The sequence below is a fragment of the Sciurus vulgaris genome, assembly GCF_902686455.1.
Source record: "Sciurus vulgaris genome assembly, chromosome: 11".
Classification (NCBI taxonomy): Eukaryota; Metazoa; Chordata; class Mammalia; order Rodentia; family Sciuridae; genus Sciurus; species Sciurus vulgaris.
In genome coordinates, this window is record NC_136472.1 from 23084250 (window position 1) to 23103359 (window position 19110).

Below are 19110 nucleotides of genomic sequence, written 5' to 3' on the forward strand. Positions count from 1 at the left end.
ATATTATTCTTATTTTAGAAAAGATTATTTTAAAGAAATTTTAATATACTTCTAATGTTCCTATACTTCTTTCTCATCTTCTCTTTACCCCCTCCCCTTTTTTGTGGCCTCATAAATATAACAAGTTCTGAGAAATTTAAGAACAGAAGAAATTTTGCTTACTTCCCTCATAAGTTATGTGAATAATTTGGAGAGGTATAAAATCCTGTGTCAAGGTTAAGCATGATCATTGTATATGGTAATCAAAAATGAATACTAATTGCTTCATTTATGCAAGCACCGTGCAAAGCACTTAACAAGAATTGTTTTATTTAGTATGTTTTTAAAAGAGCTATTTGTGGCAAGATGTCTACTCCTTCTACTTCACGGATAGGAAAATTGGGACTTGGAGGGGGCAAGCCTGTGCTCAGGGCACGGAGTTATCGAGGAGCAGATCTGAGGGCAGAGTTCAGGTCTGCCTGGCCTCAAGCCCTCACTTTGACTTGGTCCCATAATGTTTCCCAAGTAACAACTTACCTGAATAGCATTATCCTTCTTCAACCTCGCCTTTCACAACAGCTTTAAGAAGACTGTTTCTTAATTGAACTGATGGAAACATTAAAAACTGAGTTTAAAAACCTCTGGGTATTTGAGATACGTCAACTTCTCAGATTCTTTGTGAATTTCTCATGCGCACTCTGAGGAGAATTTAGAATCACCAACTCATTCATTTACTTTTTTTTCTAAGTCAGTTAATAGCAAATTATTCATCTGTCCTACATTCACTATTAAAAGAAAATTTATACAGGTTATACATTATTTTTCAGCCACTTTCATATCAATTACAAGACAATTTTTAAATGAAATACATTATTTCTAATTGATAGAAAAGCTATGACTTAGAATAATTTAATATCTCAGGATTCTGTAATTAATGAATCATAGACCTGCATTTCAATTTCTTCTCTTTCATTTGCACTATGTTGTCTGCCTGATTTAAGCCATTTCTAAAATGGAAAATCTCTGGAAATTATTAGACTTGGCTTAATCTTAAACAAATAATGCTTGGTTTCATAGTATATTGTAGTAAGAGTTTTATGAGAATTCAAGTCCATAGAGATCAGACTTTGACCTATAAATTAACAATAAAATTATTGAGGTCAGAATATGACCTATAGGTAAGTAAACAAATAATAATATTAAGATTTGAATGGGTTTGGGGAGAATATATAGTTGTTTATTTTTATTTTGCATAAGATGAAATCAAGACCCAATAAGAAAAGAATAATCCCCAAATTGGGCATTAACATGGTGGTACACTAGAATTTCAAATGTGGTGTCCTAAACCTCATGATTGGTGATTCCCTCAGCACAGTACATGACCTTAAGACCTGAGGACTGACTTTGCTACTGCCACACCCCAGAATTCAACATGGGGAACAGTCCACTCAGTGACCCTTGATTTAATTAACACCATCCTCCAGCACCAGTAACCATGCTGTGCACAGTACAGGTCTCACAGGGTCTGAAACAGGCACTACCCTACCACTAGCAAAGATTCATAACTACCTTTACAGGCACCTAAAGTCTATCCCCACTATAGTGCTTACAGATACTACAAATGTTGATTAATGCTGAAAAATATCACACAAAGATTTTAATACTGCAATCACACAAGGCCAAAGCAAAAAGACAGAATAGGAAAAATCATTTCACTATGAAAGATACTCCATAAAATTGGAAACATTATTATTATACTAGATGAACAGATATCAATGTAGGGACAAAGAAATATTTAAAAACATGACACGTATAGAGGAAAATAATCTCAAGTAACTGATATTGAAAAAAGGGAAATATGAAACTCCTGAAAAAGAATTAAAATATTTTAAGAGAACTTAATGTGATTCAAAAGAGTAGAGCTAATCAACTCAATGAAATGAGGAAAGCAATTCACGATCCATATTAGAAATTTAAAAAAAAAAAAAAGTAAGCCACAGGTACAATTAAAAAGAACCAAGCAAATCATGGAAATGAAGAACTCAGTGAATAAAATAAAAAAATACAATTGAGAGTTTCATTAGTGGACTGAATGAAGCAGAAGAATTTTGCAAGTTGAAAAGAAGCCCTTTTAAATAACTTACCAATGTAAAATTTAAAAAGAAGGATAAAGGAAAATTAATGAAGAAAGATTATAAGATCTATGGAATATTACTAAGGAAACACATATTTAATTATTGGATCACTAAATGAAGAATGCAGGGAGAAAGATAGGAAAAATCCTAGAAACCCTATTTGATGAAATATAGTGAAAATATCTTAAGTTTTGGGATAGATACAATTATCTAGATTCAGAAAGTTCAAAGGTGCCAAATAGACTCAACCTAAAAAAGGTCCTCTTTTAGGTATATTATAGTCACATTGTCATGTCAAAAACAAAGAAAGAATTTGAAAAGCAGCAAGAGAAAAGTGTTGAGTCACATAAAAAAGAAACTACATTACACAAACAGCAAATTTCATAGATCAAAACCACAGGCCATAAGAGAATAAGATAATATATTCAAAGTGCCAAAAGAAAGTTGAAATATCTGTACAAATGAAAACTTTAAAATATTGACTGAATAAATTGAAGAGGATTTTCAAAAACATGGAAAGACATCCAATGTTCATAGATTGGAAGAATTAATATTGGGAAAATACTAATACTATACAAAGGGAACTACAGATTTCAGATTGTACTGAAGATTTTCGTCTAAGCATTAGGAAAAGAAAAATAAAACATAAACTTTGGTAAAGCTTTTATGAATATGATACTATTTGGAAATAACTTGTTCAAGAAGAAACTGAAGCATGCTAAAAAGAACAATGAAACAATAAGGCAGCAGTGCTTGTTTGACTTAAAATATAAAGCTACTTCTCATTTATAGCCTCTTCACATAAGACAACACGCTAAAATTAAGAAAGATTGAGTCCTGAAGAGATCAAATCCAGAGCTCTTGGGAATCATGTCCTTTAGACCTCTGAGCCACCAAAAGCAAAGTTCTATTACATTGAAGTTGGCATGCTTGAGAGAGCACATGGAAATCACATTAAAAAAAAGAGAGATGCCCAAGGAGAGTACCAGTTATTTGAGACCCCCCACTGGGTCATGTAAGACCCTTTTAAATAACCAGCACCAACCAATTTCTGATTGAATCTGCTGAGATATCTGTAGCCAGAGTGCCCAGCTAAGCTGCTCACAAATTCCTGACCCATAGATGTCATCTGATAGAGTAATAGCATGATTGTTGGTATTGTAGGCCACAATCAAATATTGTGGTGATTTATACACAAAAATAATAACTGAAATTTTACAGCAATGTAGGTACTATAGTATTGGCTCACAAAGACAAACTAAATGGACAAAACAGGAAAAACTAAAAATGAGAAGACTTGACTTATAGATTTTTATGTATGGAAGGGTGGCATTTCAGGGTAGAAGGAAACTGATTATTCAATAAAAGTGCTGCAGAAAACGCAAAGTGTATTTCCATCTCATACTGTATTGGAAAATTCAGATGCTAAAAGGATTAAATTTGAAAAGCAAAACTTAAATTTTTTATAGAAAGTTAACATTATATACAACCCTTCACAAGGAAAAACTTCCAGAAGCAGACATGAGGCCTTTTTCCAAGTCCAGCTTCTTCATCTCTGTTCCATGCACAGCTTGAATCCTAGAACTCAACTGCGTTCACACCTCTAACCAGGTGCCAGGTTCTCCAATTCCAATAATTACAAAGTTTTTCTTTCTCTATATTGTATTCCTTTCTCATGAAAATAACCAGAGTATTTTTATTTTATCCATTAAATAAGAAATGAAATTTCACACTGACTTTTACTCAATATGAGTTAAATAACTGGAAGCATTAATATTGCTAAGTACCTTAAGTAAATACATTGTAAGTTGAGAAAATGATGAAGAAATAAATGCCAATATTTTATAATTTATGCTATATGTAAATTTTTTTTATCATTTATGTTATATGTAAAATGTAAAGCCAGAGCTTTTTAAAAATATGGTCTTTGTAACACACAGTGTTAGATCTCCAAATGCACTACAGAGCAAAGACAGAGAAACATCTTTGATTTACCATTCAAGTCAATAACAGCATAAAGTTTATAGAGAATTAGAAGGGAATTCATTGTGTAAAATACAACAATCTGTTCCCCCAACATTTAACATATATGTGTTAAAGCATAAATAAGTGTACCCAAAGAGTTGGATTTATGTCAGCAGATCTGGAAGTTCCACCATGGTTTGACAGACTTAAAAATATTTTTTTCTTCTATTGGAAGAACCCAATTGATCTGTATATACACAAAGGTATTGAGCAGATTTTCTAAAATTTAGTCAGAAGGTAGAAATTCAACCATTTGCTACCTGAGCATCTTACCTCCACATAGTACAAAGTTAGTTAAGTTAATTTCTTGTGAATTTCTCCCAAGATTTGAACACTTGGTATGAAATGTGAAATCCATCCAGTTGACCAAGAACTGTGTTTGTGGTTAGAGTGACAGGAAGGATTCTGTATTTGTTGTTTTTCAGTGCAGGGAATTGAACTCAGGGCCTCATGCTTTCTAGACTAGCACTGTTCCACTGAGTTATATCCACAGTTCCTAGACTAAAAGTTTAGCAATCAGAACACTTAAAATGTCCTTTTCGTGAACCAAAGAGAATGAGTTCTATTGGGCCACATTTTTTATGTTCAAGGAGGCTTCATAAATCACAAATAAGAACAGATTTTCAGCTCTCACCAAAAAAGAAATGATAAGTTAGTGAGATAATGAATGTTATTTGACTTGACTGAAACTTCTATAATATATACTTGGATTTGACCACCATATTGTATCCCATAAGCATATACAATTATCATATGTCAATCAAAAATAAATTTTCAAGTTCAAAAAGAGGAAAGAAAATTAAAAGAACTTGAAATAAAAAGATACTGTTGTCCACCAAATAATCTGGAAGGCCATAGCAAATTCCATTTAAAGATTAATTTGTATGGTTGATTCACAATAAATAGAATAAATTACCAGAAGAGAATGGTTATAAAAATGGATTTGTGGAAAGTTGAAGCATTGTTTGCTTCTGAGAAGGAAGGTCAGGTTCTGAAGGAGGGATACAGCCCTTTCCCAGCTAATGTCACTTTTTTATTTCAAAGTTTTCTCATGGCGTTTTTCATTTCTGCATTTCCCTGGGTATAGATTAGGGGGTTCAGCATGGGAGTTATGAAAGTTAAAACCACAGTCATGGATTTATCTATGGGAAATGCGGAATTGGTCCTTCCATAAAGGAAGATACTGGGGACAAAGAACAAAATGACCACAGTGATGTGGGACACTCACGTGTAGAAAGCTTTATGTTTTCACTCCAAATCATGGGTCTTTAGGGAGTATGATATGACCCCATAAGAAACTAGGAAAATTAAGAAGGTTGCAGTGCAAATTGCCCCTCCGTTAGCTACCTTGGAAAGACCAGTGAGGTAGGTATTGGTGCAAGCTAGGTTCAGTAAGGGATACATATCACACATGAAATTGTCAATGACATTGGGGTCACAGAAAGGCAGTTGATAAATAAAGAGAAACTGAACTAAGGAGTGTAGAAAACCTCCAATCCAGGTCACACACTTCCCGATTCATGATGGTCAAGTAATGAAGAGGTTTGCAGATGGCCACCTATCGATCATAGGCCATCGCCACCAGGAGAATGACTTCAGCCCCAGCAAATAAGTGATCTATGAAAACTTGAGCCATATAGGCCTGGAAGGAAATGGTCTTTTTCTCATAAAGCAAATCTATTATCATTTTGGGAGCAATGTGGTAGAACAGTATCTATTAAAAAAAGAAATTATAAAAAAGAACATGGGGGAGTCCAGGGATTGTCTGGCTATGATGGTCACCATGATGAGCAGTTTGCCCATTATGGTCACAATGTACATGAATAAGAAAGTGACAAACAGAACTTTTTGCCCTTTAGGATTCTGGGTGAAGCCCAGAAGAATAAATTCAGTCACATTGTTCCTGTTTTCCATGTGTTCTTCAGAATGTGGTAAACTTTGATGACAGAGCCTGCAAAGAAGAAGACCGAAAATGAATTTGAGATGATCCCAAGTTCTACTTGAAAACTGGAAATGACAAGAGCATGTAGTATGCAGGTGGGAATATGCCACAATGAAACCCAAAAATCAGAGCAATCACTGTGAGCTAATAAAAAGGAAACACAGAGCAAGAAAAATATGATGGCTCTCAGCAGTATTTCCTTCTCATGACCTCACATAGAGGAAAGCAACAGAAAAGGAGCATTTGGAATTTTTCCGACAATTATTGTACTTATTTTCATAAATCTCTTACTTCAGCATCAATGATGAGACTTCAAGTTCTAGATGGCAAACATATGTGAAAAGATTTACTGCAACACTATCTCCTTAACAATCATAAAGTCACATTCTCCTAAATATCTCTCAGGAAGACCGCATTTGTAGCATTATAGAAGTCTTATATTTTCCTGATGACATTTCCATTCTCCAAGCTCTACCATGAAAACAAGCTCATGGGTAATGACTTCATTCCTACATTTATATAAAATAATATCCATTAAATATAGCATAAAATTACAAGCCACTATTTAGATATTTGCCAACCTGTACTTTCCTATAAGTTCCAGGAATCTAGGAATAATTCATGGCAATTATATAACCAGGAACACTGTGAGTGCTTAGTGAACATTTATTAAACTTTATTTAATTAATCTGAATTTCAAACTCACCAGAGATCAAATGAGGAAAAATAAATATATTATTTCCAGCCATGAAAATTCTATGAAAGCAACAGATTTTTTTAAAACACGCACACACACACAAACTGAACTGACATGTATAGCAACCTAGGTTATTAAAGAAAATAACACAGTATTTCATTATTATGTCTAAGTGGATGGGCACTGCATAGATATTTTACCCACTTTTAAAATTTGTTTACAGTTGCTAATGGCTAAACAGGAATCAATTCAGAATGTCAAAAATTTGAAATAGAATCAAGGGAGAGTATAAAGAACTCTATATTAAGAGTCCAGAAATGTTTGTTGATTTTAGTTGTCATCCTGTGAAACTTGTGTCCCATCTTTATTCCTTATTGGGACACTGTTTTTTTTTTTTTTTTTTTTTTACATGCATGAGTTTCTGAATGTTTATCATTTGACAACTTTATCTGAAATGACATGGTCACATTTTTCTGGTAGACCATTTTTATATTAATCAAGTTGACTTAACCTACTCTAAAGATTACATTTTTATAAGTCATAATTTTAGGAAGCATTTTGTACATTTAAGTAGTTCTTGTCTATTGAGTGTATGCTGAGTTAAAAACATTCATTTTTATTTGAAAATAAATCTTTATGAGACTGTTCAGCCATGATCCTGGGCTAGTCTTATGAGTGATATGTGTAATTTCTTTTTGGAAGGATTATTTTAATATGATCCATTTCAGTGCTACATTTCTGGATGGTCATTTATGAAAGCCAGGGGAATATTCTATCTTTTGTGTTTCCATGAAAGCAAAGCTACACTCAAACATATAAGGAAGAGTGAAAGTGGGGAAACAAGATAATAAGAGATAACTTAGAGAAAGCAGATTGACCAGCAAAGGGCAGAAGCTGAAGAATACAAATATGCTTTACAATTGTTAACCGTTTGTTGGAGGCATGAACAACTGAATGAAATGAGAGTAGATATGCCTAATATATCCATGTATGTCAAGCAGGAGGTGCCCTAAATGGAGGGTTAGTATCAGCATTTGTTTCTGAAAATCTTTATACTTACAGGTCAAAGAAAAATGGGAAAATCACATTCTGAACTTTGATACATCTCAACAGAAAAGACCAGCTGCTTAAAGAAAAAGATTCATCTTTTTTTGTCTTCTGATGTCATAAATACAAAATAAATTATCTTCATTCACAGTTATGATTCTCTATCTATACTTACAATGGAAAGTAAAAACCAGTGGCAGGAGCTTTCTGAGCATTTAGAGATAACCTCTGGTAGGAGGGTCTCTCCTGTTTATCTGTCAAATCCTTACAGCACTTCATTATATATCACATTGTATCTACTCCGTAAATATTTCAGTATTAAAAAATTTCCTCAGCACATTATTACTCTAGACTGTTGAAAATAATTGATTTGTCTGAATGTCACAAAATTATATACTTTATCACTGTGGTGATAAACATGTTATAAGCAACAGCTTTTCCAAAGATGAATAATAATAGAAATGATACAGGTAAAATTTTAGGTCCTAATAAAAATCAAATCAACTCATTTGAAATCTTTAAAACAAGTAAATTTTAAAGTAATACAATACTTTTTCTGAGTTAATTTCTACAAAGAAAATTAAATTGCTTGTTGTAAAACATGCATGCAGTTGAATGTATTTTTGGAACCAATAGAGAGAAGAAATGTGGTTTGCCTATATCATATGTAGGGTTTGCCCATTGTTTGTTTGTTTGGTTGGTTGTTTTTGGGCGTAGGTGTGTGTAGTAGTTTTGTGTAGGTTGACTGGGATGCCTGCATTAGTGAATTTTTTGAGATGTCAGTTTCTAAATTCTTGTTTGGAATTTAAGCCTCCGAATCTTTCCCATTGTGGGACTTTAGAAAAATTACTCAACATTGTTTGCAGAATAAAAATTGTAAGAGCATCTAACACATAGAAAAATTTAAAGAATCCAAGAGGATAAAACAAGTAAGATCTCAAAAAGTTATCTAGTAAATAATAAACACAATAAGCAAAATATTATTTACTATCATTTGGTTCCCCCATGTAACAGTCTTTAAAGCCACATATTTGTAGATTTGTATGAATTTCCCCCAAAGCATGCTCTCTTAAGTACCCAATGGAGCATTCCTGTAGGATAGATGGATTTATTATATCACTATTGTTTACAGGTATGTAGACTGTCTTATCTTTACCAATCACATTATTGTAGGAAAATCCATTGTTTTTCTCTACAACTCATAACCCTCTTTGAAATTAAACTCAGGATTAATTTTTAATTCAGAGGGTAAAGGAGTGCATAATATCATGTGCCCAGTTGCATTTACTATATTTTTAGGTCCCTAGATTTGAGAAAATATCCATATGATTGACCCATAGAAAGAAAGGCATTTTCTTTAAGATTATGTAGATCTTGTACCTAACAAAATTCATAACTTCTATTCCCACTAAATCATCCATTCAATAGGTAAAAGTAAGTTCATGAATCAAATTTCTTTGAATATGAGATTCCACATTTTATAAGATGTTATTAATTTATATTTTAAAATGTCAGTTTTAATGTTCAGTTGATATGCAGATATGGAGTTTAACATATTTTAATGTCAGTTGGGGCATATACATAAAAAGAATAGCACAAAAAGACCAGAAAAAAAAAACATTTATACACCAAGGTTCACACCAGCATTATTTATAATACCCAAAGGTAAAGACAACCCAAGGGTCCATCAATTAATACATGGATAAACAAATTGTGGTATATACTTCAGTAGAATAACATCCATGCCATATGCAGGGTAACAATTTATAAAAACAAATAATTGTTAGATTCTCTAAATGATAAAAAATGCACATGATATGTTTCATACTATAAAAACATTAAAGATAATAAAAATGTCATGCTGTACTATTTTATTGTACCATAAGCTTTCTCTATTTAGTATTTACTTAAAATACCTCTAATAAAAATATGGAGAAATTTATTGCCATCATATGTATTTTAGTAACATTCTATGAAATGAAGAAAATAGATATACTCCCTTCTTGGTTTTGACATAAAACTTCTGAGGCAAATTATAAAAAAAAATGCTTCGTAAGAAAGATGTATAATTCATTTGAAGTAAACTTATCATAGGAGTAATCATAGTAGCAATGAGCTTTTGTAAACATGATACCTGGGTTTTCTGTTTCCTCCTTGGTCACTTGCTCCAAATCCAAGCTTCTGCAGTTTTACCTTTCATCCCAAAAGATGGTGGCTGAGTCTGCTGAAGTTAAATCAGGACTGCCACCATGTCAATCCAGATGCGACTGCTATAAATGCTTTGCTACACAAAAAGAAAACTACTGTAGCCTGCATGTACTGTCAAAAACAGATTAAACATTACAGATTAAATCATGGATTTATCCAAAGTCAGCTTCAAGAATAATCAGTCAATATGCTTTATGCATCATCAAATTTGAAAGTTGCTATTGAGAAAATACATCAAGAAGCAAAAAATTTAAAACTTCACTGCTGTTTACTGACCAAACTGAACGAACCTATTTTTAGTCAAAAGTGCACAGTATTGGAGAATATAAAACATGATACGTTTTGGATATTTTGAAAGCATCAACAGGACAGCATTAATATAGTTCAAGTCTGCAATTGAAGTGACTTCTTGACAGTTACATTAATACCCAAAGAGAATGTTTTCTCCCAGTTAAGGCAAGATCTGACTAGGCATTTAATAAACAATGAATAGCAAAGTAATTCACTGAGATGTTCAAATTGTCCACAAGTTCACTTGTCCCAAATTAAATTCACTCAGGGAGTGTGCCCCTAGAAAATGGATACTTTTCACATGATCCTTCCAGGTCATTCTATATTTTCAGATGCTTCTTCTGGATGATAACTTTGGGAAAATCAATAGAAAAATAGGAATCTAAGAGCAAAGAGCAAATCTCTTTGACATTTTCTTCTCAAAAATGCACTGATTCTGGGGAAGATGAAAACAAGACCAAGTGAAAAGTGGTCTTGGGAGACTTGATGGCAAAGGAAAGGAAGGAAAGGAGAAAATAAAGGTTTCTTGGAAACAAAGAACAATAAAGTATATGATATTCTCATTCTTATTTTCCATTTAAATTTTTACTATACAAAAAAATGAATAAATATAAGAGCAGGCACTTGTGTACTAAATATGGTCTGAGACACCCAGAACTCCCAACTCTCACTATCTCCGCATGGAAGTCAAACTGAGGAACAAACTGAAGCCAAAACATAAATGATTGTAACTCCACCAAAAGCAACAGTAACAAGAAACCAGAAAATGAAAATAAAACAATTCAACTCATGAACCCTTCCATAGAACAAAGAAGCAAAGAACAAAAACTTATAAATTCAGGTCTCCAAAGCAATTGTTTCTTGTAGAGATTCAGATGCATGTGGTTTATTGGTGTGTTCCCTAAAGAGCAACACCTGTTACAAAACGATTATACAGAGAGAGAGAGAGATTTATATGAATGTAGTCTCTTTGAAGACCACCATTCTGCAGTAGAGATGGCCTCCGAGATTCAGTTCAAGGTAACTTGGCTGAACCTCTAGATCCTTAATTCAAGAGTAACTAGATACAGGCAAAGATGAACCAGGATACAGAATGCCTGTCAAATATATGTAAATTTAACCTCATGAGAAAGAATCAAATTTGAAACACATTCCACAAAGATGCTTCTCAAATTGTTAATATTGTACTAAGTCACACTACTGAAGAGAAATTTGAAGTCGAAATAAACTATACAGACATGGTGACTAACTTCAAAGCATCATTCTAGATTTAACACTGAATATTGTCTTCACTGCTGTCTTTTAGGACCACACTTGGATGACTGCAATGTAGTAATATTTGCCTGAGGTCAGCAATATGTAAGCATATCCATTTAAAACACATTTCCACCTTTAAAAGAATATATTTTAATTCAGATTATTCCTCATGAGCACCCAGGCCAGAATGAGAAAGGTAATGAAGGTAAAGGACCAGCTGAGATGGGAATTTGAACTCTAGAGTTATGAATCCTTGTTTTCCTATACTAAACCTTACAATGATATAATAAAGAGAGGTTTGACAAAAAAATACTGCAAAGAAATTACTGGAAACAAAAATAAGTATTTAAGATTGTATTGTTTTTTAATGAAGCAAATCCGAAGAGTAAACTGAAAAATCTGTCATTTTAAGGAAGGAAGGTGAGTAAAGTAATTGAATTAAAGATTAGACTTTCTTGAATACAAGTAACAATGATGTAAAAAATAAACTGTAGAAAGGATATCTTTAATTAAGGCAACCCAAATTACAAAATATAAACTCAAACAAAAAAGTGAAAGATTTGTATTATGGAAACAAACCAAAAGAATTGCCGAAGAATCTCAAAGTCTTAAATAATAGACAGTTCATGTTGCCAAACAGAATGAGTGATTGTGATCAAGTTGTCAATTCTTCTCCGAATTAACAATACATTGAATACATTGCTGGTCAAAAATCCTCGTAGACTTATGCAACCTTATGAAATTCTAATAATAATGTTGGAATATATTGTTTTTTATTTCATTTTTACAGACTATATTTTGATTCCTTGTACACAAATGGGGTACAACTTTTCATTTCTATGGTTGTACACAAATGTAGATTCACATCATTTGTGTAATCACATGTAATGCATGTACATAGGGTAATGATGTCTGTCTCATTCCACTATCTTCCCTTCTCCTGGCCTCTCCCCTTCACACTTCCCTCTACATTGTTTTAATATGAATGTTGAGTGGTGGGACTTTTAGGAAATCTATTTACATGAACTAAAATAAAAGGGTCTTGGCATAGAAATGGTCAATTTGAAGAAGATAGGATAGAAATACATAATGTTAAACATTAGATAAAATGAACATGGGAGGATTTTGTTTTAGAAATGTGTTACACATGGTTTTAGAACAAAAGAAATAATGACAGTAGTATGGTAAGAAAACAAACAACCTGATTTTAAGATGGACAAAGAATCTGAATAATCATTTCTCAAGACCAGCAGGCCATTGCTGAGGATTAGAGTAAAGGGAAAGCTTGCACTGCACACTGTTTGTAAGACTATATATTAGTACTTCCATTGTAAGTAAACACAGTGTGGAGTTTTCTCAAAATTGAAAATGAAACCACCATAGATCCAGCAATCCCACTCCTGGGTCTATACCTACAGTGCATGAAATCAGTATCTCTAAGAGACATATGCACTTCTATTTTCACTGCAACATCATTCACTATAGAAAAGCTATGCAATCAATCTAAGTGTCCATCAGTGGATGGATGGATGGATGGAAAAAGAGAAGTTGGTATATGCACAAGGGACTATTACTTAGCCATAAAAAAAGGAAATTCTTTCATGTATATTCACATAGATGAGCCTGCAGGACATTATGTTAGGTGAAATAAGTCAGGTTCACAAATACAAACATTTTGAATTCACATTTATGTGTGGAATCTAAAAGGCTAAACTCAGAAATAGCAGAAAGGTGGTTACCAGAGACTGGACTAAGGGATGCAGGTCAAGGGATAGATATTTTCAATCAAACTAGAGGGACAAGTTCAAGAGCTGTATTATGCAACATGGTAACCACAGTTAATAAAAATGTGTTATTGAAAATGGGTGAAAGAGTACATCCTAAGTCTTCTCACTACAAAAATGGTAATTATCTGAGGTAATGAATGCATTAGCTTGGTTTATGACTGAGCCACTCTATAAAGTGTACATAGATTAAAACAATGCACTTTATATCATAAGTATGTACAATTTTTATTTGCCAACTTTCAAATGAATATGATATCAAAAAAATAAGATTAAGAAGTTCCCATCCATCAACAAAAGTATACTACTGTAGAAATATAAAACAAAAATGGAGAATTCACATTACAGACAATCAATACATAATTTTTACACAGGATTCCTAAAGGGCTTCAATAATTTTAAAATAATGGAAAAAAAGTGGAAAGTTAGCAAAAAACATACATACACGTTTCATAGAAGATTAGGAAAAAAGTGGATGTTCTCCAAATGCGAGTATGTTGAGCTTCAGTAACATTAAGGATTACAAACTAAAATCAGAATGAGCTCACAGTCTTGAACCCAAACAATTCACATCAGCAGGCACTATTGGTGAGGATACAGAGCAACGCAACTGTCATACACTGTTGGTGGAGGTGCAACTATTGTCTGTGAAACGCAATGCGTAAACATCCTTTTGTACATGAAAGAATTTCTTTGAATTAGAAAACTCTTACACAGAATACACGATGATCCATATTGTAATGAAAGCAACTCTGTCTTCTTTGTGATGTTCCAAGATGGCTGCAGACTGAGGAAAACTGAGTTTTTGCACAAAATTTCATTTATGTCATAACAAATTTATTTTTTAACTTTTATTTATTTTTTATTATATTATTTTGACAGCATTATTTTTAAATTTTTTATACATGTATATAGAATAATAACATCTGTCTCAATCTACCATCCTTCCCATCCCCACCAAATTTAAACCTACATGTATTTAAGTTGAATACAAATTTTTAGGGACAGGATGCTATGCAAAGTGTTATTTCTTTAATAATATCTTCAACATCATGAAGACAAAATAAGAAGCTTTACCTGTTCTTCAAAGAGGGGTAAAATTGCACATGACCACTAGTGTAGACAGTAACAATAATGTTTACAACCTGGATTAGATGTTTTTCTAAAACAAGTACCGCAAAAGAACTCAAATCTGTTTTCATCATTGACATCCCCACTGAAAAAGTCTTCACTACTAATGTCTTGAACAAAAACAATTTGCCATCAAAATATCATAAACTAAAAATTCATAGACATTGACCCCAACAGAAAATTAATCTTAAAACAAAATATATATACAGCTACAGAACTGTGTCATGCTAATAGAAAATGAATATTAAAATTTAAGAATTAATCTTTTGGCTCCAGAAGTTTATCTGGAATTTCTGATTAATTTGGATGATACCAAATTTTTGAATTTTAATAGACACTTTATTTAAAGTCTCATTTCAAGATAAATTGAAGAATGAATTTTTAAGTTTAGCTTCATTTTGTTTTTGCTTAGAATAAACACCAATGCCTTCTATTCATCAGCTCTAATTCTTTTCCAATTTGATCCTACACTCAAAAGATAATTTATTCTCCTCTTTGATGATTATGAGTGAAGAGAAGCATCCCTGGAGACTACATTGAGTTGACCACACCAATCTTTGTTAGAACTTACCACCCATTTCTTGTTTTAGTATTAGTACCCAAAGGATTCAACATGGGAGATCCATTCTTATTTTCCCTGTAGTTAACTTTTTACACCAGAGTTTTTTCATAGGGTTTTTCATCTCTGCATTTCTCAGTTGTATATTAAAGGATTCATCATGGGAGTGATAACTGTGAAAACCACACTTGTGGGTTTATCGATAGGAAAGGTAGAAACAGGTCTGACATAAATGAAAATACAGGGAACAAAAAAGAGGACAACCACCATGATGTGGGAGCTGCAGGTAGACAGAGCTTTGCCCCTCCCTTTCAGGCTTTCGGATTTAAGGGAGTTTAGGATGAACTCATAGGAGATCAGAGGAAGGATAAAAATGACCATACAGATTACTCCACCATTGGCAACCACAGTGAGGCCTATAAAGTAGGTGTCAGTGCATGCAAGTTCCAGTAATGGGTACATGTCACAGATAAAGTGGTCGATGACATTGGGACCACAGAAGGGGAGATTGTACACAAAGGCAAGTTGAACCACGGAGTGTACGAAACCTCCCACCCAGGCTGCCACCAACAGGAGGATGCAAACCGGCCTATTCATAATGTTCAAGTAGTGCAGTGGCTTAGAGATGGCCACATAGCGATCATAGGCCATCACCTTCAGAAGGAAGACCTCAGCACCCCCAAATAGGTGATCTGTGAAGAGCTGGCCCATGCATGCTGGGAAGGAAATTGTCTTTTTATCATAGAGTAAGTCTATAAGCATCTTGGGCGAGATGGCACTGGAATAAAGAGCATCCATGAGTGACAGATAGGCAAGAAAGATGTACATAGGGGAGTCCAAGGAGGGGCTGCCAATGACAGTCACCATAATGAGCAGATTGCCCACAATCATCACAATGTAGATGAGTAAAAACATGACAAATAATGCCTTTTTTCCATCGTGATCCTGGGTGAGACCCAGGAGGACAAATTCCGTGACATTGTTCTACTGTCCCATTTACTCTCCCATGAGGCTTGTTTCAGAGGTGAGAGCTCAGAGAACAATACCTGCCATGGAACTGAACAGAAAGTGAATCCCCTCTGTCATGGAGCACACCTTCATCTTTCTGTCTTCTGCAGTGGTGGACACACTGTGAACATTCAGTGAGCACCTGTTCTGGTCCTCTTCCAAGGATCCCAGTAGACCTTCCCTTGAAAATTTTATTTCCCTTTGGATGATTTTGATGGACTTACAAGTAAGAGGTTCTATCTTACGCTCTCAGTGGATCTTTGTAGAAGGGTAGACAAAGGCCCCACTGTCATTCATACATTTAATATCTTCTTTCAATCATCTTTCTTCTTGACACAGAAGTCAGCAATCATGAACAGGAAAAGAGTTTCTGCTTTCAAGATAACTATTTGATAATGGTGGCATAAACCCTAAACATACGAAGTATTGTAGATTCAGTCCTTTGAATTAGTTGTATTTATGGGGAAAACTTTACAAAATAATCTGTGTAGTACCAAAAAAAAAAAAAAAATCACCTCCTCTGGACAATCTAGCTCAATACTCTGAAAGTTCACTACCTGACATCCACTGTGCATGTCTTAATGACATTCAGTCTTCATACACCTCTCATTAAATTTGAAAACTGGACCAGAACTGTATCAAATAAATGCAAAAATGATAGGGCACATTTCCTCCTATACCAATTACTTCACGGGGTCCTTAATGTCAACATTTTCAGGAGCTATATTTCTATCAATTGTATTCTTGCCTCTGCACATTCTTTACACATTTACATACACTATCCTGATTTTCAACAAACATTTTTAATTTTAATGAACTAATCCTTCAGTGTCACCATCACCACCTACTGCGTCAGCTGTTAGTATATTGTTTTCAGAACTCTTCGGGTGAGCTGGGTGGTAAGGAAGGAAGAAAAGGGAAACTGAAAAGTGATAGAACAGGGGAACAAGGCTTTCTAGCTAACGTTTCTTAGTACAGAGAGTGCTTACAAACAGAACTGAATCGTGCAGATTCCAAAAGGCAGCACACTAAAGGAAATGTCCATACTTAGCATGAGAAGGTATGAGATTTTGTCATTTTCTAAATGCAATTACAAACATGTCTCCATTTTCACATTAGAAAATAAAGAGACTGAACTACATGATATCAGAATTATTTTCTGTCCAACTACAACACTATAAATGTTTTGACTTCACCTTTTCCTATTCTTTTTACTTTTTTCAATTTTAAGATTTTCAGAATTAAATAAAATTTCCATGGTTATTACTGTTTAAAAGTGCTAGCTAGTGGTGAAAAGGAAGCTATAACTATGGTGACTAAATAATGACTCTAAATTTCTCATTCAGTAGTTATCAACATAGGACCCAAGACATTCGTGAATGGAAAGTAGAGGACCTGGATGAACACTGTAGATTCTGAACCAATCCCAGGTTCATCCACTTGCTATCCATTGGAGCATGAGCAACTGAATAAACCTCCCTGTGCCTCTGTTTTATCATTTTTTAGTATAGGTAGACCCACAAATCTACTTCTTAGGGGCATTTTTATTACATTCAAGTACTTTGAGTGAGTGCTGTTGAGCACCTGGTAAAATTGAAACAATGAGAGCTATTATTATTATTTTTTAATTTTTAAAATTTGTCCTAATTAGTTAGACATGATGGTAGAATGATTTATGCATTTTGAATAATCATATATAAATGGAGTATAAGTTTTCATTTTCAGATTGTACGTGTTGTACGATCACATGGGTCATGCAGTCATATATGTACATGAGGTAATAATGTCCCCTTCACTTTACAATCCTTCCTACCTCCTTACCCGATCCTTTACTCCCCTCTACCTAAAGTAACTCTATTCTTCCCTAGCACCCTCCACTATTGTGAATTAGCATCCACATATCAGAGAAAACATTTGTTCTTTGTTTTGGGGGGGATTGGCTTATTTCACTTAGCTTGTTATTCTTCAACTCCATCCATTTACCAGCAAATGCCATAATTTCATTCTTCTTTAAAGCCGAGTAATATTCCCTTGTATATACGTATATATACCACATTTTCTTTATTCATTAATCTGTTGAAGGACACCTAGTTTTGTTCCATATTTTAGCTATTGTGGATTGAGCTGTTATAAACATTGATGTGGCTTTGTCACTGTAGTATGGCTATTATTAATGCTCTTCATAATTTCACCATGATCAGTGCATCAAAACAAATTAGAATCTGTATTAATCCAATAAGAACTATTGAGAGTGTCCAGGATTTAAAAAGCAGTATTCCCATAACTTATGAACACTTTCAGGGGTGTAATATAAACCTGCATGTCTAAGGAATTATCTATTTCATTATATATAAGTACTAAGAATATTTATCTACACAGGAACATATTTGGAACATATTTGAAGATTCTATTCTCATGAATTTGGTAGTAGGGAGAACATGTACAGATGAGCTTTCTCTAGAGTCCAGCTATGATGAACCTTCTACACATCTTGTTCACATTACTCTTTCTTTCTGATTCAGGAGTTCTGTGGATGTCAAAGCTATACACTTGTAAAGGTCATTGATTGTCATTGTAGGATTTCACCAGGATGAATATGCTATAGTGTCCAAACTATACTATATACACTACATAAACATATAAAACTATACTACATAAGTTGCATGAATGTATAGTTTACATTGTCAAAGATTTGATATTATAAACAGTGAAAATATAATATACTGTAGTTTCCACCAAAACCATGGAATTAACACTATACCATAAAAATAATTTGATACAGTTTTAAGGAAAATAGCTCTTTAAAATGATACTCATAATTTAAAATCACCATATGTGGTTCATTACTATAATAATTTTAAAAATCCCAGTTACAGTAGATGAAGTACTTCCCTGAGCTTGGGTTTCTTTATGCACCTATATCTGACATACATGCTGGGATAATTTCAAGACTGACACAGAAAAGTTCCTATGTGCTTCCAGGAAATAACAGACCTTGGTCCCCTTATATTCTCACATTCTTGGTATGTCATACAATTTTAAATTCA

General features: G+C 33.6%; 1 protein-coding gene and 1 pseudogene across 2 annotated transcripts; both read right to left on the minus strand.

Moving 5' to 3' along the window:
- Positions 1-5177: 5177 nt before the first annotated feature.
- LOC306639188 (olfactory receptor 4A15-like) lies at positions 5178-6053 on the minus strand (annotated as a pseudogene). Its single transcript has one exon. The product of its transcript is annotated as an olfactory receptor 4A15-like (transcript).
- Positions 6054-15190: 9137 nt separating this feature from the next.
- On the minus strand, positions 15191-15970 carry LOC306639197 (olfactory receptor 4A16-like; the record flags this gene model as incomplete). The annotated part of the gene is made up of 1 exon (XM_079102596.1): positions 15191-15970. The coding sequence occupies one exon, from the start codon at positions 15968-15970 to the stop codon at positions 15191-15193; it is 780 nt and encodes a 259-aa protein (XP_078958722.1).
- Positions 15971-19110: the final 3140 nt, after the last annotated feature.